Source organism: Podarcis bocagei (assembly GCF_964188305.1).
Source record: "Podarcis bocagei genome assembly, chromosome: Z".
In the NCBI taxonomy this organism is placed as follows: domain Eukaryota; kingdom Metazoa; phylum Chordata; class Lepidosauria; order Squamata; family Lacertidae; genus Podarcis; species Podarcis bocagei.
Genome location: NC_138140.1, coordinates 3,480,652 through 3,503,079, shown reverse-complemented (window position 1 = coordinate 3,503,079; position 22,428 = coordinate 3,480,652). Strand labels below are relative to the sequence as shown.

Below are 22,428 nucleotides of genomic sequence, written 5' to 3'. Positions count from 1 at the left end.
CCTTTTCGCTACACTTTCTGATGGTGGACGTGAGCTCACTCACTACCATGTCCACACACTTCAGACATGGCTCATTCAGTTTCTGCACCTGCTTTTTCACTATGGCTTCAAAAGCGAGGTCAGGCGTGAAGAGACCCGTTCTGCGTGGCGAAAGGAGCAGGGAAGGAGAGAAGCAACAACAAGAAGAAGAAAGGAGTGCGAAGCAGACGGAGGAGGAAAGAAAGAGATCAGACAGAGGGGAGGGAGGGGAAGAAAGGAAGAAAGAGAAAGAGAAAGGAAGAAGAGAAAAACACAAGGCAAAAATGAGATTTTGGTTCACTCCACAGGCCAGGGGTAGCCAATGTGGTGCCATCCAGGTGTTGCTGGGGTCCCAGCTCCCACCACCCCTGACCACTGGTCAAGCTGGCTGGAGCTGATGAGTACTAAAGTCCAGCAGCATCTGGAAGGAACGATATTGTTTATCTCTGCCTTAGGCAAATGTAACCCAAGTGAGCGTCACTAAAGGACCCAAAGTGCTGCCAAGCATCAGGTGGATTCTACAGGAGGAAGAAAAGATGGAATGAAAAACTGCAAGCCAGGGTGTGGCCAGTGAAATGGACAGATGGGAAAATGCAGGGATCCCTTCCTCCCCAACCCTACCACTCTCTCTGACTCCTGAAAAAATGAAGCCTTCATCTCCCTATTGAGAGTCTAACTGGGGCCTCAGGTCATCTCTCATCCACTCTCAAGGTTGCTTTCTATGTGGACACCTAAAAAGCTAAAACATGAAACTTAAGGTCCTTGAAGAAGTAACCCTGAAAACCCTAACATATGTGTCAGAGGGAAGACCTACAGCAGCGGTGGAGAACCTGCAGCCTGCCAAATGTTGCTGGACTACAACTTGCATAATCCCTGACCATTGGCCATGCCAGCTGAGGCTGATAGGAATCAAGATTCAATACATGGGGCATCACAGACTCCCTGTCCCTGATCTACAGGCTCTCTTCTGCAGCTTTTACTATGTGTGACTTTTCTCTTGAAGATGAACATGAGTTAAAATTTACCACTGTATGTTGCCACATAACATGTGTATGCACTCTGCTAGACTTTTTAAAACTCAGAATCATGTATAGTATTCTGTAACCTGAAGCTTCGGTACTATAAAGCTGGATTCTGCAGCTTGCATAAATCAGGTGCCAACTGTTTCCCCCTCCCTGTGTGCTTTCATAAGGGAACAGCTGCCAAACAGCAACAAGGGTGTTTCTTACCTTTTGAGTCTGAGTATAAAAATATTGGTGTGAGGAGACAAGGTATGTTGTCAGGTGCTAATGCCACCAGCTTTGGCCTCACTTTAGAATATACTGTTAATTGTCTTACTGCATGCTTACTTTTGATATATTTCAAATGAATTGCTATTTGATGACTTGCTAGCGTTATGTTGTAGTGATATCCTTTTCGTTGGTTATTGTACTACTGTACAATCTTGAATTCCTGGCTGCATCTGCAAAACCTACCAGTGGCCAATTAGGCACAGTTCCCTCTCCTCAAAAAACACCCCAGTGTACATTTGCATGTGCTACTTTCTGTTTATAGATAACATGTGTAGAGGCCGGTGACCAAGATGATAAAAGGTCTGGGAACTCAACCTTATGAGGAACAGTTTGGGGAGCTTGGTATGTATTGCTTAGATGAGAGGTGATATGATAGTCATCTTCAAATACCTTAAGGGCTTCCACATGAAAGATGAAGCAAGCTTGTTTTCTCCTGCTCCATAGGGTAGGACCCGAACCAGTGAATTTAAAAAACAATAAATGAGGTTCCGACTAAACCAAAGAAGAAGGTGGACTCTCCTTTACTGGAGGCTTTTAAGAAGAAGTTGGATGGTCACCTGCCGGGAAACCTTTAGCTGTGATTCCTGCATTGCAAGGAATCGGACTAGAAAACCCTTAGAGTCCCTTCCAATGCTACAAGCTATGATTCTATTATTCTAAGTTGGTCAACTGCCTGCCCTGCACAGAACTACCCCTGAAGGAGCAGGTACACAGCTGAAGAGTGTTTCTGGGACCAACATTGTCCTAGAGGCCCGCATAACCTGAGTGGCTAGAAGTGTTTTTTCCCAGCTGCAGTTAGGATGGCAGTTCTGACAGGTGAGGAGGAATGAAATGGAAAAGGGAATGGCTGGCTGGCTCCCTGAACAACAGCACTTTATGCTGCACCATTTTGGTACAGTTTCCACTTGTACAGGGTTATGCTGGACTAAACAACGCTCTTTCCTTTCTCTCTCATTCTCTCTCTCTCTCTCACACACACACAGCGCCAAGGGCCTCAGTCACAGGCGAATTCAAACTGCAAGTGTTGGTTCTGTAGGAACCAGTGATAACAATCTCTATCTGTCTGCATTCTTTCCAACTTTTCCATTCTTACCTGCTTCCTAATTGCTTAGAACAATTATGGGGAACCTTCAGCCCTACAGATATTGTTTGACTACAACTCCCATCAGCCCAATCAAGCATTGCCAATGACTAGGGATGGTGGGAATTGTATTTCAGCAACACTTGGAGGGCCAAAGGATCCTCACACCTCTGGATACCCAGTCCTCACTAGAAAGAAGGAAACTTCTTCATGACCGTTTTAGAAAGGGTTTCACTACAGATACAGATTTGCTCTTGTTGGGGGAGGGCGAGAGAAATAAGATAAAGAGGAAAGAATGTGAATAGCACAAACAAACAGAAAAGGAGATTTGTAGAAAAGCAGGGAATGGTGATTAACCAATGGGAAAATTAACAGAGAAGGTACAAGTGGAGTGGGCAGGGGCATGAAAAATTGGCCCTTCCAATCCAGTTATTCAGATGACACTGCATACTTGGCAGCCTAGCGGCTTGTGTTTAATCAGGCACTAATGGCAAGATTTCTGGGTGCTCCCCACAGCCACAGACCCCCCAACACCCCCATAAGGAGAGCAGGGTAAAAAAACAAAAGTCCTCCCAGCATTCTAGAACTTCAAGGAACCTATGACAGATGCGCTCACTTTTGTTTGCTCCCAATCTGAGCCCAAGAATGATGACAACCGGTCATTGTGGCCTCTTGCCAAAGCACCAGGCATCTCCTCATTTGCCTGGACTCAGTCTTTGCCACAAATAACATTCTAGAATACTCCATCTTTCACCCTGCCCAGTTACCTGTTCCCAAATGGCCACCAGTTCGTCCAACATGCCAAGGGTTCCAAGCGCTCACACTCTAGAGAGTCAAAGGCCTTTTTAAAATTAAATAAATAAATTCCAGTACCTGGGTGTCTGCCTGAAAGGAGCAGAGAATGACTAAGAGAAGGAACACCTGTCTCTCCTGTATTTCTCTGCACCTGCAGTCATTTGGAATAAAATGGGGTGAGGTTATGGTACCTCTCCCGTGACAGCCAATCATAGCCTAACTGAATGAAAGATGGAAACTTCCAAGGCAACTCATTCCAAGAGACTGAGGAGAGAGTGGTGGGCAATCAAGAGAGGAGAGATGTTTTTAGTTTAGTTCTCTTCAGCCAGTTGCTGCTCTTCCAGGACAGGACACAAACCAAGCCAATCAGAAAATGTACCAAGCTTCAGAGGTTTTAGAACAGACCCATGTGGCTATGGAGCCCTCAGAAATTGAAATCCCGAGATATAAAGACATTTATTAATGGTGGAGACAGACTGTTAGAAAAATATTATGTGTTACTCTAAAAAAGAAAAAAAGTCTGATGTTTGAAGGCACTAGGTGTTCCAGTCACTGGTGTGCATGTCTCTAAGAGATGTTGTGAAGCCAAGCCAGCTGTAATCCCTCTGGGAATGCTAAATCTGTTTTCACCCTAAGCATTGTTTCCTATCTATATCCCATTCTGAAGACCTGAAATCTCCAAAGGAAGCTCTAATGGAGAAATCAGAAGCAAATGGAGAAATCAGGTAGGATTCTGGTGAAGCTGTGGGAGGTGGGGACAAGGCTGCAGCCTGTTCTTGTTGGGTTCTCTTTTTTTTAAGTATAAAATTTTCCTCCTGTTTGAGGGCCAGCTGAATGCATTTGTTCCTCATGGTGCAATAAGTTGTAGTGGGACCCAGGATTCTAGAGCTCATGAAGAAATGGCTGTGCTTTGTTTGGCGGAAGGAAAGCTAGCCACACCCCTTAAGCTTCCCCATCTCTTTCTGATTGGCTAGGGAACTCCAGCCTGGATTCGCTCAGTTCTAGTCATGCTGTTAAGGACGGTAGTTAGAAAATACAACAAAACGTCACTGCCAGGCAGGGTTGTCACCCAGATCACAAATGCTGTGCTTCAGCCAGAGGGGATGTGGGCAAGAGCATGTTGGGACTCCATGCTCCCTTTCGGGGTTACCTTCTTGGTGCACTGTCTAACGGTATTGATTAACTCCGAAATCACCATATCCACGCATTTCAGGCAAGGCTCTTTAATCTTCTTCACCTGCTTTTTCACAATGGTCTCAAAGGCCATGTCGGGCGTGAAGAGACCGGTTCTAAACACCCCGGTGGGGAAGAGGACAAGACAAAGTGGGAGGAAGACAGGGCAAGAGGAGTGACACAGCATTACAGATCAACTTCAGAGCAGTCGCTCATATCACAGAGAAGCAGCTTGGGGTGTGCTGGGTGAGACTTGAAAAATCAGGAAGGAAGAGAAGAGCTCTCTGAGGGCTACACAACCCACTTCCCCACATGGACAAGGCCAGGGGTGAAGGACACTGTGGCTCTCCCAGCTACCATCAGCTCCAGGTGATGTAGTCAGGGATGTAGGGAGCTGAAGTGATGGGCCAACCTCTGGCTTAGATGGAGAGGAGATGGCCTTCCTGTCCCAGCAGGCTTTGGGCCTCCCAAGCTGACCCTTCTTCTGCCCTGCTGCACGGTTCTCTGAGCATTGCTTGCAGCAGGAGTGGGGAACCTTTGGCCCTCCAAATCAGGGGTGAGGAACCTTTGTCTCACACACTCATACAGGCAACCTTCCCAGGGCTGCATGCTGCAGTGGATGGGGCCAGAGGCTGAGCAATGGAAATGACTTTTACCTTTGTACAGTACTTTACATCCCAGCCATGCAAAAGTCAGGTGTTTCTACACAAACACACACACTACCAATCCATCCACCATCTAAGCAAGTGAGAGGCATTCTCTCAGTTCAACAACACATTCAAACCAATCAAAAGCCTTTGAGGAGGGCCCAGAGCAGGGCCTGGCAGGGGCTAGATGAAGAGGCTTAGGGGGATGCATTTGGCTCCCTTGCCTGCACAAAACCTTGTTGGACTCCAATTCCCACCAGTCTTGACCAGCTTGGCCAATGGCCAGGGATGATGGGAACTGTAGTCCTACAAGATGTACAGGGCCACTGGTTCCCCACTTTTACATTAGTAATTTTTCATTACTGTTTTCAATTTGTTCCTTTGTAGCGTGGCATGTGCTACTTTATGGGGTTCTATTGCTGTGCTGGATGGGGATGATGGGACTTGTAGTACTAAATTTTCCCAGGGCACCAGGTTGGTGAAGGCTGCCCTTGTCATTGCAAGGAAGAGAAGAGGCTCAAGTAGCGGGAGCAGTTCTGCCGCCACCACCACACCTAGTTAGTCCCTTAGATTGCATATCTTTTCTAATGACACACTTGCAGTGAGGGCAGAGGGAGCAGAGCATCAGATGAGAACAGAGCCAAGAGAACTTTGAGGCTGATTATCACTGCATACAGAAGCAGCAACAAATGTGTATCCCAACTCAACCTTTACGATGTGGGCCTTAGGCAGGATGCACACCCCAGCATGAGTTGCTCATCGTGGAAAACTTAAAAGTGCTGAGAACTCATGGGAAGTGAGAGGAGCAAAATGCACCTCAGGGCTGCTCTGTCCCAGCTGGCATGCTAAGAACCTCCTCCCTGTCTTAATCAGGCCAAACTACAGCCAGCCCCTGGGCTTGGTGCAACATCAAAGCCATACGCCTGAAGCTGGTGCTATCCAGATGTTTTGGTCTACAGCCCTCATAGTGCCAACCAGTGACCACATGAGCCAAGGCTGAAGAAACATCTGGAAGGCATCAGGTGGGGGAGGCGGTCTAAATGGGTCCTGCAAGTATGACAAGCCTGTTTTACACCAGTGCAGGTTGCAGACAGAAGTGGCCTCACCACCAGAATGGAAAACTGAGCCGTTGTAGATATTCGAGGGGAAAAAGCAACATGAAACAATAGCCAGGGTGGGATTACTTCCTGGGGTACTTATTCTTGCAGATGACATCACTTCTCCTTCCACAGTGAATGGAAAGGCAGCTTTATTTTACATGCTCCTGGCTCAGGGAAACAGGAAGCAAGCCAACGGGGATCAATAGTGGAACCTACCCACAGGTTTCAAAGCCGGCCACCTCGGCAGGCACTTCTGCCCGTCTGCCAACCTACCATACCTCTGTTGTCTTCAGGACCCAGCCCTGGAAGTTCTAGAAATACTGTCAAAGAAACGGCGCAGAGGCAGCCTGCCTCCACTGCATTGATACATGCCTGATTCCATGGATGTTCTTGATGGCGTAGCTGATCTCTCTTCGCAGCTCCTTCTCATCAAATTCCATCTGCATGGGGAGAAAAAGCCATCAGCGCAGCCATTGCAGCATGTTGCTACAAGTCTGGACTACCTCAATGTGCTCTATGAGGGGCTTCCCTTGTACTTGACCAGGAAGCTGCTATTACTGCAGAATGACAGGCGAGGATCTGGGAGGCCAGGGTTCAAATCCCTACTTGGTCATGAAACTCAGTGGGTGACCTTGGGCCAGTCACTCACTCTCAGCCTGAACCTACCTCATAGGGTTGTTGTGAGGATAAAATGGGGAAGAGGAGAACTATGTACGGCAGCCTGAGCTCCTCAGGATATAAATGCAATAAATTAAGAAGGCGGGATATACCGTTGCCTCAGGAGAGTGAGGGAAATTCTCAGGGATGATTCACACCCTGGCCGGCACTTTCTTGATCTCCTGCCCTCAGGCAGAAGATATAGAAGCATGATTAGTCGCACCAACAGGGTAAAGAACAGCTTCTATCCGTGGGCTGTTAGGCTGCTGAATGAAAAGATAATAACAGGGCAACTGACTTTCGGATTTGGTGGGTGTGCGTCAGTAAATGAGGGGAATTAAGACTATGAGAGCTGAGTGGGGGGTGCTTGTGTAATCTCACTGTATACAAGCTGGACAAGTGACAATAAAGTATTTCAATATACATGCAATAAATAAATTAAGTAAATAATAAATAAGCTCAAGGGCAAATGGCCTCTTGTTATTCACCTCAGCTCTACAACAGTTCTCTCAAAAAGGTTGTCCCTCAGGAAACTGAAACTTACACCCCTGTTCTTATAGGTTTTCAGGGCCTCACAGAAAGAAGACAGGGAGACCACCCCAGCTGCTCCAGGGGGTGGGATCCAAACCAATGGATTCAAATGAGGAGGGAGGAGATTCTGACGAAACTTTATGGGGGCAGGAGCCATTTGACAGTGAAACAGGCTCCCTCAGAAGACGGTGGATTCTTTGCGGAAGGTTTTTAAACAGAGGATAGCTGTCTGTCAGGGATGCTTTAGCTGCAATTCCTGCACTGAGGGGGTTGGACTGGAAGATATCATGGTCCCTTCCTACTGTACAGTTCTATGATTCTATGATTAGCAAAAAGAAGGAAAATGGAAGGAAATGAAAACGAAGAAAGCAGCATGTTACCCTGAAGGAGACCAGTTGAGAAGAAGAAGAAGAAGAAAGAGTACAGGGAGCAAAAAAGGAAATGCCAGCGGCAGCCTATGCCAGCCACCTCAGAATTCATTCCAGTCGGCACAGCTGTTCAACAACCCAGCAGGACACAGCAGGGCTGGTGGAAGTTGTAGGCCAAAATATCTGCAGGGAACTGGATTGCAGAAGGCTGGCCTAGGCAAATGCTAATGAGGGATCCGTTTTACCTTCACCAACTCAAAGGGGAATCTCTCATGGAAGATGCGGTTGATCCTGGCACCTCCAGACAGCTCATAGGTATCGATCTGATCGCCAGAGCCTTCAATGCGCTTCTCGAAGTCGACAGCAAACTGCTGGACCATTCTATGCAGGGAATTAAAGAAGGGAGGAAGAGATTTCATAAATGTAGAACACCCATCCAACTAAAGTTCACTGAAGCCATCACATGTTTTACCGTCAGCTTGTGAGCTGGCTGTGATTGGCCCTTTCTATTGCACACTCCAAAAAAAAAAAAGGTCTAAATCATTTGCTACAACATATATGACACAAGCTTAAGAATGGATAGAGAGCCTAGCAGACAGCACTGGCGAGGGCTCAGAAGCCAGTGTGGAGTAGTGATTTTAGAGTGCTGGACCAGGACAAGGGAGACTGGAGTTCGAATCCCCACTCAGCCAGGAAGCTCACTGGGTGACCTTGGGCCAGTCACCATCTCTTAGCCTAATGTCACAAGGTTATTGTGAGGATTAAATGAGGAGGGAGAACTGTGTATGCCCACCTTGAGCTCCCTGTAGAAACAGGTGGGATATAAATGTAATAAATCAATAAAGTAAATGTACTTATGAGGTCCCAGGAACAAAATTTAGGTTGCCAAGTAGGATGGTGTAAGGCAGGAACTCCAGTGCCTTGGCTTCAAGTGTTCGCTTGCTACTGCTAGAAGCCTCCAAGCCAAGATGGCCTTAGAAGACAGCATTGATATAGGGGACATGAAGGAAACCGAGTGGGAGAGAACCAGCAGGGTACGGTTATCTCTGGTGAAAAACTCAATGGGAAGGACAGGGGAGGATGCATCAGAGGTGGTGGCGCTTGGCACATCAAAGAGGGCATTGAGCACAGCATGTCAGAAATCTCCCAAGCGGCAGACTCTTCCATTGTGGTGATACAGGGCCCCAAGAGCAATCTAAGTTTGGGTTACCAGACGTCCCCGATTCCCGGGGACAATCCCCAGATTTGAAATCTGTCCCCAGACAAATTCCATCCCCAAAATGTCCCCAGATCTGCAAATCTGCTCCCGGGAAACGTGGCCGCGGCAGCCTCAGCAGCCCAGAGCCAGCCTGGTAACGCAGTTGGCTCTGGCTGGCTTCAGGAGCTGCTTGCTGCTGTGGCGCCCGCCATTTTTCCTCTCCGGAAGTCCCCATATGATGTGTCTTGTGCGCAATCCATCATACGGAGACTTCCGGAGAGGAAAAATGGCGGGCGCCACGGCAGCGAACAGCTCCTGAAGCCAGCCAAAGCCAACTGCCAGAGCCAACTGTGCTACCAGGCTGGCTCCAGGCTGCTGAGTGCTGCTGGTGACACCACTGCCAAAGGGGAACCAGGGATGTCCGGTGGTACAGATCTCTTGCCCCCTTCCCCCTTTGTTTTGACTGACTGGGGGAGGCTCGGGAGTCATAGGCAGGCAGACGTTGCCTGGTTTTTTAAAAACTCTGCGCATTTATGTTTCACAGCACGCAAAATAAGGGCTTTGCACCTTTATATAATACACCTGTGTGCTTGGGCCCAGGGTCTTTGGCCTCACCATCCCCACTACTGACTCCCTGTTGCTACTCAGCTTCAAAAAAAGGGGAGGGGAAGTGTCCTTGGATTCATTGAAAAAAATCTGGTAACCATAATTTAAGTACTCTTAATTAATAGGTCACAAAAAATCTGGTAACCATAATTTAAGTACTCTTAATTAATAGGTCACTCACTGAAGCAGAGCTTTGGTCTTGCGGGCAGGGTCATCAGGGCGGAAGTTCTTGTATTCTTCCACTTCTTTCTCAATGGAGAGAAGCTGGCTCTGGAGTTTGTTTCGCAGGCCTGGCAATGTGTCTCGGATATGATTGGTCAGTTGCTGCACAAGGAAAGGAGACCATTGACAAAAATGAGCTAAAATCCCATTAGGCTGGTTGACGCATAGGCAAAAGCAAGCTTTGTACTTCAGGATGATGCTTCAGGATTGGATATGCTTTCGTCTCCCCTCCCTGCTTCTTGGGTTTTGTTCTCATGCCTTGATAGTTTGTTTTTATGCCTTGATCAGTCAAACTGTGGGTTTGCACAAACCAAAGCTTGCCAGAATTTGAAACCTACTTCAAATCATGCTTTTCCTATTCTTGGTTAGGTAAACTGTTGTTTGCACAGGTTAGGAAATAAGAGAGGGAACTAGATCACATGAGAGAGGAAGAGTATATGAGCTTGGTAAAGTCATAGTAGCCAAACTTCTGTTTAGCCATTAAGTATGAACCAAGTCTATGAAGACAAAAATTAATTGTACTCTTTTGTCATCATTGTTTGATGGTCAGCATACAACATTGTACAAGGCAGCATATTTTTAATGCTGCACATGTCTGTCACTTGGCATCATCTCAGAACAGACTTTGTCAACCTGGTGCCCTCCAGATGTTTAGTACTATTGCTCCAGCCATTTAGAGGGGACCAGGTTGATGAAGGCTGTCTTAGGAAAAAAAATTCTCCTGTGTGCAAGAGAAGACAGAATGCCTGTTTGAAGGTGGTCCTTGCCACCTGTAGATTTTACAAACAACTGCTTTTTATAATAATAATAATAATAATAATGATAATGATAATAATATCTGCTGCCTTATTAGTTAGGGGCACATTTTTCATCTACTAGGGATGTTTTACTCAATTAATCTAATGGATTTATCCAGAAGAGTGTAACTAGAATTGATAAAGAATCATCTACTTCACATTTTGTTTTTCCGGCTTAACATTTGCAGCTCTCTAAACTGTTTGTCATAGAAGCAGAAACACAAAAGTCTCTGAAGGTCTGCCAAGGAGACTTGTTCTCTGTTGCTTCAGAGGGAGGGACTAGAGCCAGTGGGTGGGAAATGCAGGGAACCAAATTCCAGCCAAACATTGAGGCAACCATCCTAGTGGTCTATGCATGCATGTGACGTCATTTTGGGCGTCTGCACATGTGCGAGCGGCAAAACCCGGAAGTAACGCGTTCCGTTACTTCTGGGTCGCCACGGAACGTAACCTGAAAACGCTCAACCTGAAGCATATTTAATCCGAGGTATGACTGTAGCTGAATTCTGAATTGTGCATCGTGCAGAGCGGGGAGCTGAGCTCAACCTGAAGCATATTTAATCCCAGGTATGACTGTAGCTGAATTCTGAATTGTGCATCGTGCAGAGCGGGGAGCTGAGCTAGCTGTTTTCCAGCCCTCTGATCCCTGCACAGTCTCAATGTGTTTTGTATTATTCTTTCGGTGGTACCCCAGGCAGAAGTCCCAGCCAAGTCAGCCCTGTGTGCATCAGTCTTTACCTGGTTCAGTACTTTCTGCAGGTAGGGCGTGCCCATACGATCGGCCATGTGCCTGTACGCTGGGTGGGTGAGAAAGAACTTCCTCTCTGCAGCCAACGCAGCCTGAATATCCTTCTTTCCATCAATATCCTTCTGGCTTCTGTTGACCACACCAATGTAGCCTAGGAAAGAACAGATCCAAAAGTGCAGGTATCAAAGAGTGATAATCACAAGCTACATGACAAGGATCTGGATGCAACGAGGAACTGAACTGTGTTCAGTAACAAGTTTGGGGAATCTGTGGCCCTCCAGATGTTGCTGGACTACAGCTTATAAAAACATAAGAAGAGCCTGCCGGATCAGGCCAATTGCCCATCTAGCCTTTCTGAATTCTTTATGAAAAAAATAAGGAAAACTTTTGGGTTGCAAACTCATACTTGGAAAAGCCAGCCTGTCTAGTATCACAGTTGTATGAGTGCTTGATTTATTTGACAAGAGATTCTGCAATAAAAAAAATTTTTGCAACTAAGAACTCACTATGTGAATCAGGGTTCTCTGCCTACATGGCTACTAAAACAAAATACAGATTCCGCACCAATGCAGAGCCAGATATTCCACTGCAGCTGTCCTAAATTCAACCAGCTATAGCCACATTGTGCAAATCAAAACAGTCCCATCTCTCTCATTAGAATCTAAGTTCCTGAGCTATGTTTTATTGTTCTTTTTCAATGCCAAGTGACATTTTTGGTTTTGCAACTGTAAAAATGGTTTTAAATACCATCTCTATGTGGGTAACATATTGTGGATTTACAATGTCTGCTTTGAATTCATTCTCAAATGTTTTGTCTTACTTTATTTTTGCTGTTGTTGCTTTTTATTTATGTGGTTTAGTGGAGAAAGCAGCACTTTGAATGATATAAAACATGCCCAAATGCTTAAAAATACCTTCCATTGTCAATACAGCTGTCATTTGGTTTAGTACCTATGTAGGTGCTAGGTGAAAATATTGTCGCCCTTAGGCCATGTAGTCGAAGATCCATTTTTCAATGAGAAAAAATAAGTTTAGATCAAAATTTAAGCTATTTAGAATTTGAAAAATATTTTGTGCTGTTGCTATATGATAAATAACAACCAAAAACATAAAAAATAGAGTTAGGTAAAAAAAAGTAAAAAATGCACATCAATGCCTTTGGCTTAAGGGCAATGATATTGCTCCATGACGAATTTCTCTCCGGAAAAGTGCTTCACGACTCAGAAAAGTTTGGGAACCACTAGACTATGTCACAAAAGTAAGACGTAGTGGAAGGGACTTGTAGAAACCCGCTGAAGATCAAAGCATATGGGTGGCTTCAGAAACGAAGAGATGGTCTTTAAGGTATCCCAGCTCCAAATTGTTAAAAGGTCACCTCCAACAATCAATTAGAAATCCAAAGTCTATTGTTGAAGTTCAGGAGTAGCGTCGGCCAACATGGTGTCCTCTAGATGTTATTCAACTACAGCTCTCATTACCCCTGACCACTGGCCATGTTGACCGAGGTTGGCAGGAGTTGTAGTAGGAAACAGCTGGAGGGCACTACATTGGCTACCCCTACTCTGGAGTGTGAAAAGTTTAACCCATTTAGAATTCCCAATGTATTTTCACCCAGACCTGGTGGTTCATCTTGAGCCTGGGAAAACATTTCCTTTCTCCTTCTTTTGAAAGAGTAAGGCCAATGTTGGCAAGAGACATAAATTGTCAGAATGCAAAGAAGGACTAGGAGCTGAAGTAGGCCCTGATATTAGGAGGAGAATGAAAGCGAAAAGAGAGGAAAACACAAAAGTCCTTGCCTCTCCGTAGTGGAAGCAGCTTGTTCTCTAGGACATCACGAGCATCAGTTCCTTCATCCATCAGGTCCAATTTGGTGATAACTCCAATGGTACGCTGGCCTGTTAGATAATAAGCAAACAATGAGAGTTATGGGGTAGTACATTGACCTATTTCATTCCAGTACATATCCTGGACATTTCCTACATATGAAGACCAAGAGGAGACCTGAATTCATGGTTAGTGAAAAAAACCCAATATCCATATACAGTATATGGAATGAGTTCTCAATGGGATACCTCATTGCTTGTGGGGAAGAGGGGAGTAGAATAAGCATACACCTGTTTCCAGAAGAGTAGTCATATTAGCCTGTTGAAGCAAAAACAATGAAAGACCTTGTGGCATCTTAATGACCAGCACATTTATGACGGCGTTGCTTCAAAGATCTGGGAGCTTATCTGGAGCTAGATAAACAGGATGCAGATTGGGGGAGGAAGGTGAAGCTGTAGGAGTTCTTAGTGCTGTTGTTTGGGATCTCATACAGGATTAGCAATGGTGCCACCTGCTTTAGCATTCTGCTTGCTTACAACATGATCTACCTGTATATTTGTAAATAAACTGGACTTAACGGTCAGGGGTCCTTTACCTTTAAATAAACTGTTATTACGAAAACATTCTAAGTCTCCAGCACTCACTCTCATTACAAGGAAAATACAAATGTAAAAAATGGCACCCCTGGAACTTTGTGCTGCTTGGAGTGAACCTTTTTTGGTGATATTTGCAATAGCCAGTGGTCAAGGGAAGAAAAGGAGACCATTGGGGTAGGAAAGGGACAAACTATGAGAAAAATATAAACACAAGAGCTGAGTTTACCTTGAGGGTCGACTTCTTTAGCAATCTTGAGAGCATCAGAGTTGGCCAGGTCTGAATTTGCTGGGGACACTGCAAGGATGAGGCAGTTCTCTTTGGTGACAAACTGCATTAGCATTTCACGGATCTGGAACTCAATGTCAGCAGGCTGGTCTCCAACTGGAACCTTAGTCATCCCGGGAAGATCCACCAGGGTCAGACTCAGGACTAGATAAAGGAAGAGAAAGAGATGCCCAGGCTGGGTGATGTTACTTTGTTATTGGATGTCTCATAGGAACGTAAGAAGTGGGAAAAGTATTCTACAGCCTAGAGAAGAGGTAGTCAATGTGGTGTTCTCCAGATGGGATGACAACTGCCAGGGATGATGGGAATTTAGTCCAGAAACAGGGCCACAGATTCCCCACTCACGGTCTAGAATGCTGTTTCACAATGTTCAAAACCAAATGTCCATCCATAGGAGCCAATTCCAAGGTCCCTTCAGCCCTCCCAATAAAATATTTGAGGGGGCCAGGCCCCCCAAAGTTGATGGGGATTGCTATTCAGTTGGGTTGTATGCACCCCATGTGGGGTTAATTATGCAGTGTGGGGCTTACCTGACCTCTCCAATAATTTATTCAAGTTGGTACCCCTGTATCCATCTGTTCCACTGCTTTACTTTCAAACACAGATCCAACCAGATGTCTCTGGGACGCAGGTTGATATAAGTCAGCCTTCCCTAACCTGCTGCCCTCCAGATGTTTCACAGTTCCCATCAGCCACCCACAGCCAGCATGGCCTTAATGCAGGGGTCAGTGAATTTTTTCAGCAGGGGGCCAGTCCACTGTCCCTCAGACCTTGTGGGGGGACGGACTATATTTTGGGGGGGGGATGATGCAAGAGCATCATGAGCCCCAGTAGCTGCTTCATACAAGATGGAGTCTGAGGCTTCCACCACCCACACCTGGCACAAAGAGGGGACTTACCATGGGGAGAATAGACTCGCAGATTGATTGGAACAGGAGAGATGCCCTTGTTTGAGCCAGTTATCCTGTCAGTCTCAGCCTCGATCTCCTGACGTATCTCATCAAAGTCAGTGAACTTCTTTCCTTTGCAGTGTAGGAACTCACCATATTCTAGGAAAGGGGTGGGTGGGAGGAAAGGTCAGGTTTGCATTTCTGGTACAGAAAGTATTGGTTTAAAGTGCAGAGATCTTTCCTATTCTAATTAATTCAAGAAAGTTCTGGAAACTTCTCTGTGTGGTACATGCTGGTGCAAGCTGGAAGTTTCTAGCTGACAAGTAAGACCATTTATCATCTTGGTCACCTCGCTCTGCACATGGTTCCACCTTGTCAAGCTCCTTCTTAAATTGTGGAGCCCAAACTGGACACTGGATTACAGCAGTCCAAGGCAGAACAGAATGGTGCTATTACTTTCCATGATTTGGACACTTTATGCAGCCAAGAATAGCATTAGCTTTTTTTTGCTGCTGCATCACAATGTTGACTCATGTTAAGCTTGTGGTCTACTAAGACCTCCTAGATCCTTTTCATATGTACTTCTGGCAAGCCAGGTGTCCTCCATCTTATATTTGTGCATCTTATTATTCCTGCCTAAGTGCAGTACAAGGGTGAGATGCATTTCTATTTCAATTATCGTCATTATTACAAAAGATGCATCTTATACAGTGGTGCCTCGCAAGACGAAAAGAATCCGTTCTGTGATTCTCTTCGTCTAGCGGTTTTTTCGTCTTGCGAAGCAAGCCCATTGACGGATTAGAGGATTAGCGCTATTAGCGCTATTAGTGGCTTTTAGCGGCTTATCGGATCAGCTGATAAGCGGCTTAGCGGCTTAGAAAAAGGGGGGAGGGGGGAACCGCAGGAACTCACAAGACATTTTCGTCTTGCGAAGCAAGCCCATAGGAGATTCGTTTTGCGAAGCACCTCCAAAATGGAAAACTCTTTCGTCTAGCGAGTTTTCCGTCTTGCGAGGCATTCGTCTTGCGGGGCACCACTGTAAACAGAGATATGCAATTCAATGCAAATCTCAATCTTTCTTTATTATCTTTTTTTGTGATGCATTCCTTTTCCCCCCGAAATTACATCTTGCATATATGAACACTGTGCACGGGAACAACAGCAGAAAAGAAGTGTTGAGTTTTCCCTGTCGGTATGAAGAACAGAAATAATTATGTGGAACTTTATGATAATAGTAATAATAAATTTTTATTTATACCCCACCCTTCCCAGTTCAGAAAACCGGGCTCAGGGCGGCTAACAACAAATTTAAAACACTTAATTGATGCAACAAAAAACAGCATAAAATACAGTATAAAACATGAATAACAATAAATTCAGAATTCAAAAATCTATTTAGGGGGGAAATTAATCCAATAAACATTAGATGATCACCAGGGCTAGCTGGCTAAATTAGTCCTATTTGGGCCAGCGAGGAGACTAGGGGAGAATTAGCTGTGGGATCCCACTGAGCGGGAACTTTGGGAGACAACTTTGCATTTACACCACTCTGAGATTTTCTACAAGTAGCATATAAATTTTTCGAAACAAAAATAGAAGACTGAAATGAAAGAGGAGATAGAGGGGCTGGTGTACCTGTGGGGGAGTTGACCAGTTGCAGGACCAAGGGACGCCTGGTGACAATGCCGGATCCACGGGGCAAGAAGTCCCTGAAAAGCAAAAGGAGAAGAGTTCTGATGAAGGGCAGCTTCCCAAAAACAGACTGCATCATTGGATCACTGCAGTCCAGTGGTGTAACGTGGGGAGGGGAGCGCTACAAGGATGGTTGCCCTGGGCACAAAATTGTTAGCAGTACAAAATTTCAACTCCTGGTGCTGCCTCAATACAGCTGCACGCTTCCATCACTGGGCTCCATTAAAAACAGCTTCTCCATGCTAACCAGGAAGTGACCTCTCCAGACAACAGAGTGACTCTTCTTTTATTATCTCTGTAGCTAGGATCTCCTGGGTGATGTGGACGCCATTAGGCAGTTGAATGTGCATGCGTACTCCATCCGTTTCCCTCCATCACACACACCCTCCACGTGGATCCCGGGAACTGGCAACCTATGTTATGCCACTGCTGCAGTCTCTGGGTTCTGCATAACCAAACAAGTGGAATGTGCTTCCCCTTCCCCTTTTCTTTGGTATGATGCATGCTTTGTTCAAAGATCACAACATAACTGCATCAGCCTTAATGGAGGGAGGACAACTTTGGGGGGGGGGGTTGACTCAGATTTGCATACAGAAATGCATGTCCAGCTGTTAAGTTTTATATGTAGTCACCCACATGGCATCAAAACAAACTTGGAAAATCTTTTATGTTTCAGGTTAAGCTCACATCCACAGGATTATGCTTCAATCTCAAGAGTTAAGATAATGTCTCCATAGTGGCTCCTGAGACTGAGATGGAAGAGGCTCTCCTATTGTTAATAAAGGATATAAGCTGAGACCCTACGGAGTCAAACCCATCTTTCTTTGTTATTCCTCTTATCCAACTCCGGTGGTGAGCCAAGTGCTCCGGAAGTACTCCCTAAGTTCCACAGGTATTGGGTCCAAAACAACTATTTGTAGAAACAACTATTTGCCTCACTGCTGTCATAAGAAGGAAGACCAACTCTTTATGCTTGACATTTTGATTTATATAATTTTCCATTGACAACAGGGCTAACATGGGATCAGGTACAAGATGTTGCCCCATAATGGCAGATGACAGTGTAAAATACAGTAATACTTCAGTCCAGAGACACAACAGCAAAGGCACACAAATCCCTTAATTACTGGTTTCGGTGTGATACAGTAGAGCCAGTGTGGTACAGTGGCTAGAGCGTTGGCCTGGGAGACCAGGGTTCAAACCCCACTTGGCCTTGAAGCTCACTGGGTGTAACCTTGGCCCAGTCACTGCCTTCTCTTACCCTAACTTGCCTTGCAGGGTTGTTGTAGAGATTAAATGAGATGGAGGAGAAGCATGATAAAATGCAATAAACAAACAAATAAACAGAATTATTATTTCTATCTATTAAGTACTTAACAGTGAAATAGAGCTTTTGAACTATTTTTTTTTAAAAAAATGGGAAGAAATCAGAAATTGCCTGGCAACTTATCTGGCAACAACTCCCACTAAATTCAATGGGACTTACTTTTGAGAAGAAAATGCAGGAGATTTCAGCCTAAAGCTGGCACTGGGGTAATTCAGAGATTATTAATAACAAATACTCCACCCACATTCATCAGCCCATACCCATCAGAAATAAATTAGGATGAAGCTGCAAGGAATAAGCTTTTAATGAACACTGCAGAGTATCTTTGCTAAACAGGATTTACTTAACATGACCTAGGAGGGTCTATGCAGGGAAGACATAGCCAGACAACATAGCAATGCAATAGTTAAGTGTTAACAGGAAATCTCTGCTTTAATACTGCTTTTAGCTAATTGTGGAAAAGCCATGGCCGCAGCTCTGAAGGCCCCCAGGGTGAGAGCAACCAAACTGCCGCTTAAGTTGGTTCCACGAATCAATGAGATCCTGTCAGCTGAGTTCTAGCACACTGCTGAAACCCACAGAGGGCAAACAATCCCTCTGCAACAAAATCAGTTACAGCCAAGCATTTGCTTCTCATTTGGATCCCTCCTCTCTGCTCAGAAAGAGGCTTGCACTTTCAAATCGAGAGCAGCAGGGAACATGGTGGCAAAATGCGGCGGCAAATGTGGCAAAATGTGCACCGGGAATTTTATGGGAAGGGAGTTCATCAGATTTTCCTTAGGATTGCTGATTTAGGAGCCACAACCCACAAGTATCCCCCCTCCCCAAGTAATTCTAAAATGACTCTCTCTTCCGTAAAGCTCTGCAGTGCACGCACCACAAAGCGAGTTGTGCTGCCCTCTCTCTGACACTCGCAAGTCCCACTAGAGTTGCATCAGCCATCTTTGGCTTCAGCTCTGGATGTCCTGGATTCCTCTCTTTGCAGAGTTCTGATCACACAGGGTGCTTCCATGTGTGGACAACTTAACACAGCCTTCTCCAATCTGGTGCCCTCTAGATGATTTGGACTACAATTCCCTTTGGCCCGAGCCAGCACTAAAGATGTCCCATAGAGAAGGAGCTGGCCAGAAAGAGGCCACAACAAGACAGAAAATGTCTTGAACGGCAGTGCAACAAGCCATCTTTACACTATTCCACACCTCCTAGTGGTGCAACAATAAAACAACTAGCACATTTGCAAAGCTAAGCAGGGTTCAGTGTGGTTTCAAATTGGATGAGCAACTGCACGCTGAGATTCCTGAAGCTAGAGTTCCCTTCCAACTCTACAACAATGAAATCTATGAAATTGTGCAGATAGGCTATCATGTGTTAAAGGGGGTAGATTTTCTGAGCACATGTTTCCCACTCTACTTGCACAAAAATGGGGCAAGCGATTAAACAGCACAAGGCGCACAGGTGTTTTTGCTATTGATGCTGGAGTGGGGAACCTGTGGCCCTGCTGCTGCTGCTGTTGCTGGATGACAAATCACATCTTTCTCTCTGACCACGCTGACTGGGGCTGGTGAAAATTGGGAGTCCAGTAACTTCTGTAGGGCCACAGATGCTCCACTCCTGTCGTACATGGTGCTGTAGAAGAGCGTGTGTGTGTGTGTGTGTGTGTGTGTGTGTGTGTGTAATGCGTCTACATCTCAACTTTCTCCCCAATTTGGATACCAAGTGGGCCCTCAATCAGTCTTTTGAGGAGGCAGGTATGCTGTACTTAAGCCAATAGAGGTAATTTCAGGCTTGCAAAAATGGAATCACGGGGTGCCAGCTATTTCACTAATCATGCATTTTAAAGGCCCATTTCAAAGTAATGCTTCATGCAGCAAGAACGTTCCAAACACTATGGGAATAAATGCAGCATTTTTATGTGCCAGCCATAAAACATTATTTGTATGAATGAATAGTAAGTGCTGGCATTCTGTGAAGGTCCCAGTTAGCTTACAAGTTAAAAAAATCAATATTAGTGCATTAGTACCCCCAGAGAGCACTAAAAAGTTTTGTCTAGTTTGTTGTATCCCATACAGACTGAATAAAAATGGACACCTCTTGCCACATACATAATGAAATATCATTTGGACAAGAGTTCTACATCCTGTTTATCACAGTCAGGTTGCCAGGTCAGGAACCTCCCAGATCCTGAGACTGAGTTGTGGGCCCCAGTGACACCCATAAGCATGACAAATAAAGCATCAACCACAGTCACTGAGAGCATTTCATTCAAATAAAAAACACAAAGCCCAACTAATGGGCAAACATGTCCCTGCTTAGAAGTTAAGACAGGAACCTTAGCTAAAGGAATGCTACTATGATAGGGAGGGGAGGTGGGCCGCCACCACCACCAGAGAGTCTTAATTTGCAGAGATGTAGGTTAATTGGGAAGGGAAAGGAAGGAGGGGAGGAGGCAGACCCCGTGGAGAGTTCATTCAATAATTTGCAGCCTGCTCCTGCAAGGCTGAAGCTTGCAAACTCTATGCATAGTTGACATCATGATGATGATGGTGATCATCATCATCATTTAAGGGCACTCTTGCTCACTTGGAGATTCAGGCACTCTACCTGCCATCCATAGCTGTCAACCGTCCCTTATTTGGTGGGAAAGTCCCTTATCCCAGCGCTGTGTCCCGCTGCTGTCCCTTATTGATGATGTCCCTTAAATTTCCCAGATTTCAAAGGAAGCAGCTTTTCTCCCTCCCTCCCAGGGAGGAGGGAGGCTCCAACTGTGTTGCTTGGCTGCATTGCTCACCCAATAAGGAGTCTAAGAACGACTGGGGGGTGGAGCTTGCATGCCTTGTGCAGGTCAAATTGGCCGCGTTGCCTGGGGACTTGCCTTTGCTCAGCGCTTTCCAGCGGAGAGGTGACGGTGGTTTTCCTTGCTGCATCCCCTTTGCCAGGTTGCTGCGCTGTGGGAACCACCGCTTGAGACTTCTGGCTGGGCTTTCTGCCTTTGGCTCAGAAGCTGAACATACCTGTATTTGGAAAATCCCTTATTTTGGCTGCTGATCCCTTATTTTTGAGGCTGCTGGTCCCTTATTTTCAAATCTGTAAGTTGACAGCTATGCTGCCATCTGGAGTGGGGAAGGCAAACCTAGAGCCCAGGAGTGTCTGCATTTGGTCTGGATGGTGCAACCAAAATTGGGGATGCCACAGCATGCTGCCTCCAAACGACCTCCAGAGGCAGTGAAGGGGAAGAAGGCAGAACGTAAGCACCAGCCATGGGCACTTGGTGGGGTTGAAGCCAGTCACCTGAAACTGCTGCTGGTCAGTGTAAGACAATACTGAGCTAGGTGGACCTGGGGTATGACTGGGACCCAGCTGCACTATCCATTTAAAGCAGCATTACACCACTTTCAACAGTCATGGGCAACATTCATGTCATACCTTTAAAGAACTATGATCCCACTTTAAACAGTCATGGCTACTGTGCCTGCCCCCCCCCAAAAAAAATCTGGAAGCTGTAATTTGTTGAGGGTGCTGAGATTTGTTAGGACATCCCTATTCCCCTTCCACAAATATAAGTCCCAGAATTACCCGTGATTGTTAAACCACTCTGGAAAAATTGTATCCTATACAGTGGTACCCCGCAAGACGAATGCCTCGCAAGACAAAAAACTTGCTAGACGAAAGATTTTTCCGTTTTCGATTTGCCTCGCAAGACGAAATTTCCCTATGGGCTTGCTTCGCAAGACGAAAACGTCTCGCGGCTTTGTTTCCTTTGTCTAAAAACAAAGATGTTTTGTTTATAAAGTTAATTTATTTTCCCTTCAATTTTTGAACTGCTCTTTACAGTATGTGTGACTTTAAAGAGCAGTTAATAAACTGTTGTTGTACCAAATTTGGCTTTGTTTGGACTTTTTTTGACCATAGGAACGCATTAATTGATTTTCAATGCATTCCTATGGGATTTTGTGATTCGCAAGACGAAAAATTCGCTAGACGACAAAAATTGCGGAACGAATTAATTTCGTCTTGCGGGGCACCACTGTAATACTGTTTTAAATATATAATAAAAGAAGGGAGCTGGACTGAATGACCTCCAAAGACCCCCCTCTAGCTTTTACATTTCATGGGCTCCTCCAGATCATCTATTTACTGAGCATACATCTTGATTTGCTTGCACAATGCTTACTTGGAGGTCAGGGTCGTGCATTTAAAGCACACTTATAGTCATAGTCCGTCCCCCCCTCATAACCCTGGGAACTGCAGTTCACCCATCACAGACCAGGTTCCCAAGATACTTTCGTGGGAGCCAAGTGCTTTAAATATACTTTGAATGTATAGTGTGGATATGACTCTATTTTCTGGTTTTGAATTGAGTATTCTTAAATACATGCTGTCAAGCTGCATGCTAGAAGATTCGACACAGACAAGAGAAATTATTTATTAATGCAGCACATACTTAAATTGTGGAACTCCCTCCCACAGGAGGCAGTGATGGCCACCAACTTGGATGGCTTTTAAAGGGGACTGGACAAATTTGTGGAGAAGGCTATCAATGGCCACTAGCCATGATGCTACACTCTGCAGCAATGATTCTG

The 22,428-nt window shown here is 45.4% G+C and overlaps 1 protein-coding gene across 14 annotated transcripts in view; it reads right to left on the bottom strand.

The window, feature by feature from the left end:
• Window positions 1–22,428, bottom strand: part of DNM1 (dynamin 1) — a 129,623-nt gene that overhangs the window by 73,307 nt on the left and 33,888 nt on the right. For 11 of the 14 annotated variants that reach the window (XR_014004240.1, XR_014004241.1, XR_014004242.1 and 8 more), the window contains exons 2-10: window positions 16,465–16,538; window positions 14,839–14,988; window positions 13,880–14,083; window positions 13,030–13,128; window positions 11,224–11,384; window positions 9,648–9,790; window positions 7,908–8,043; window positions 6,479–6,546; window positions 4,337–4,475 (exon numbers count right to left, since the gene is read on the bottom strand). Coding sequence is in view for 10 of the 14 variants with exons in the window: in XM_081179702.1 (XP_081035828.1) it covers window positions 4,337–4,475; window positions 6,479–6,546; window positions 7,908–8,043; window positions 9,648–9,790; window positions 11,224–11,384; window positions 13,030–13,128; window positions 13,880–14,083; window positions 14,839–14,988; window positions 16,465–16,538 (1,174 nt within the window). In the remaining 4 variants the exon portion in view is untranslated. Of the gene's footprint in view, window position 1; window positions 141–4,336; window positions 4,476–6,478; window positions 6,547–7,907; window positions 8,044–9,647; window positions 9,791–11,223; window positions 11,385–13,029; window positions 13,129–13,879; window positions 14,084–14,838; window positions 14,989–16,464; window positions 16,539–22,428 lie in introns of all 14 variants that reach the window. The other 3 variants (XM_081179705.1, XM_081179704.1, XM_081179703.1) reach the window with 1 other exon arrangement.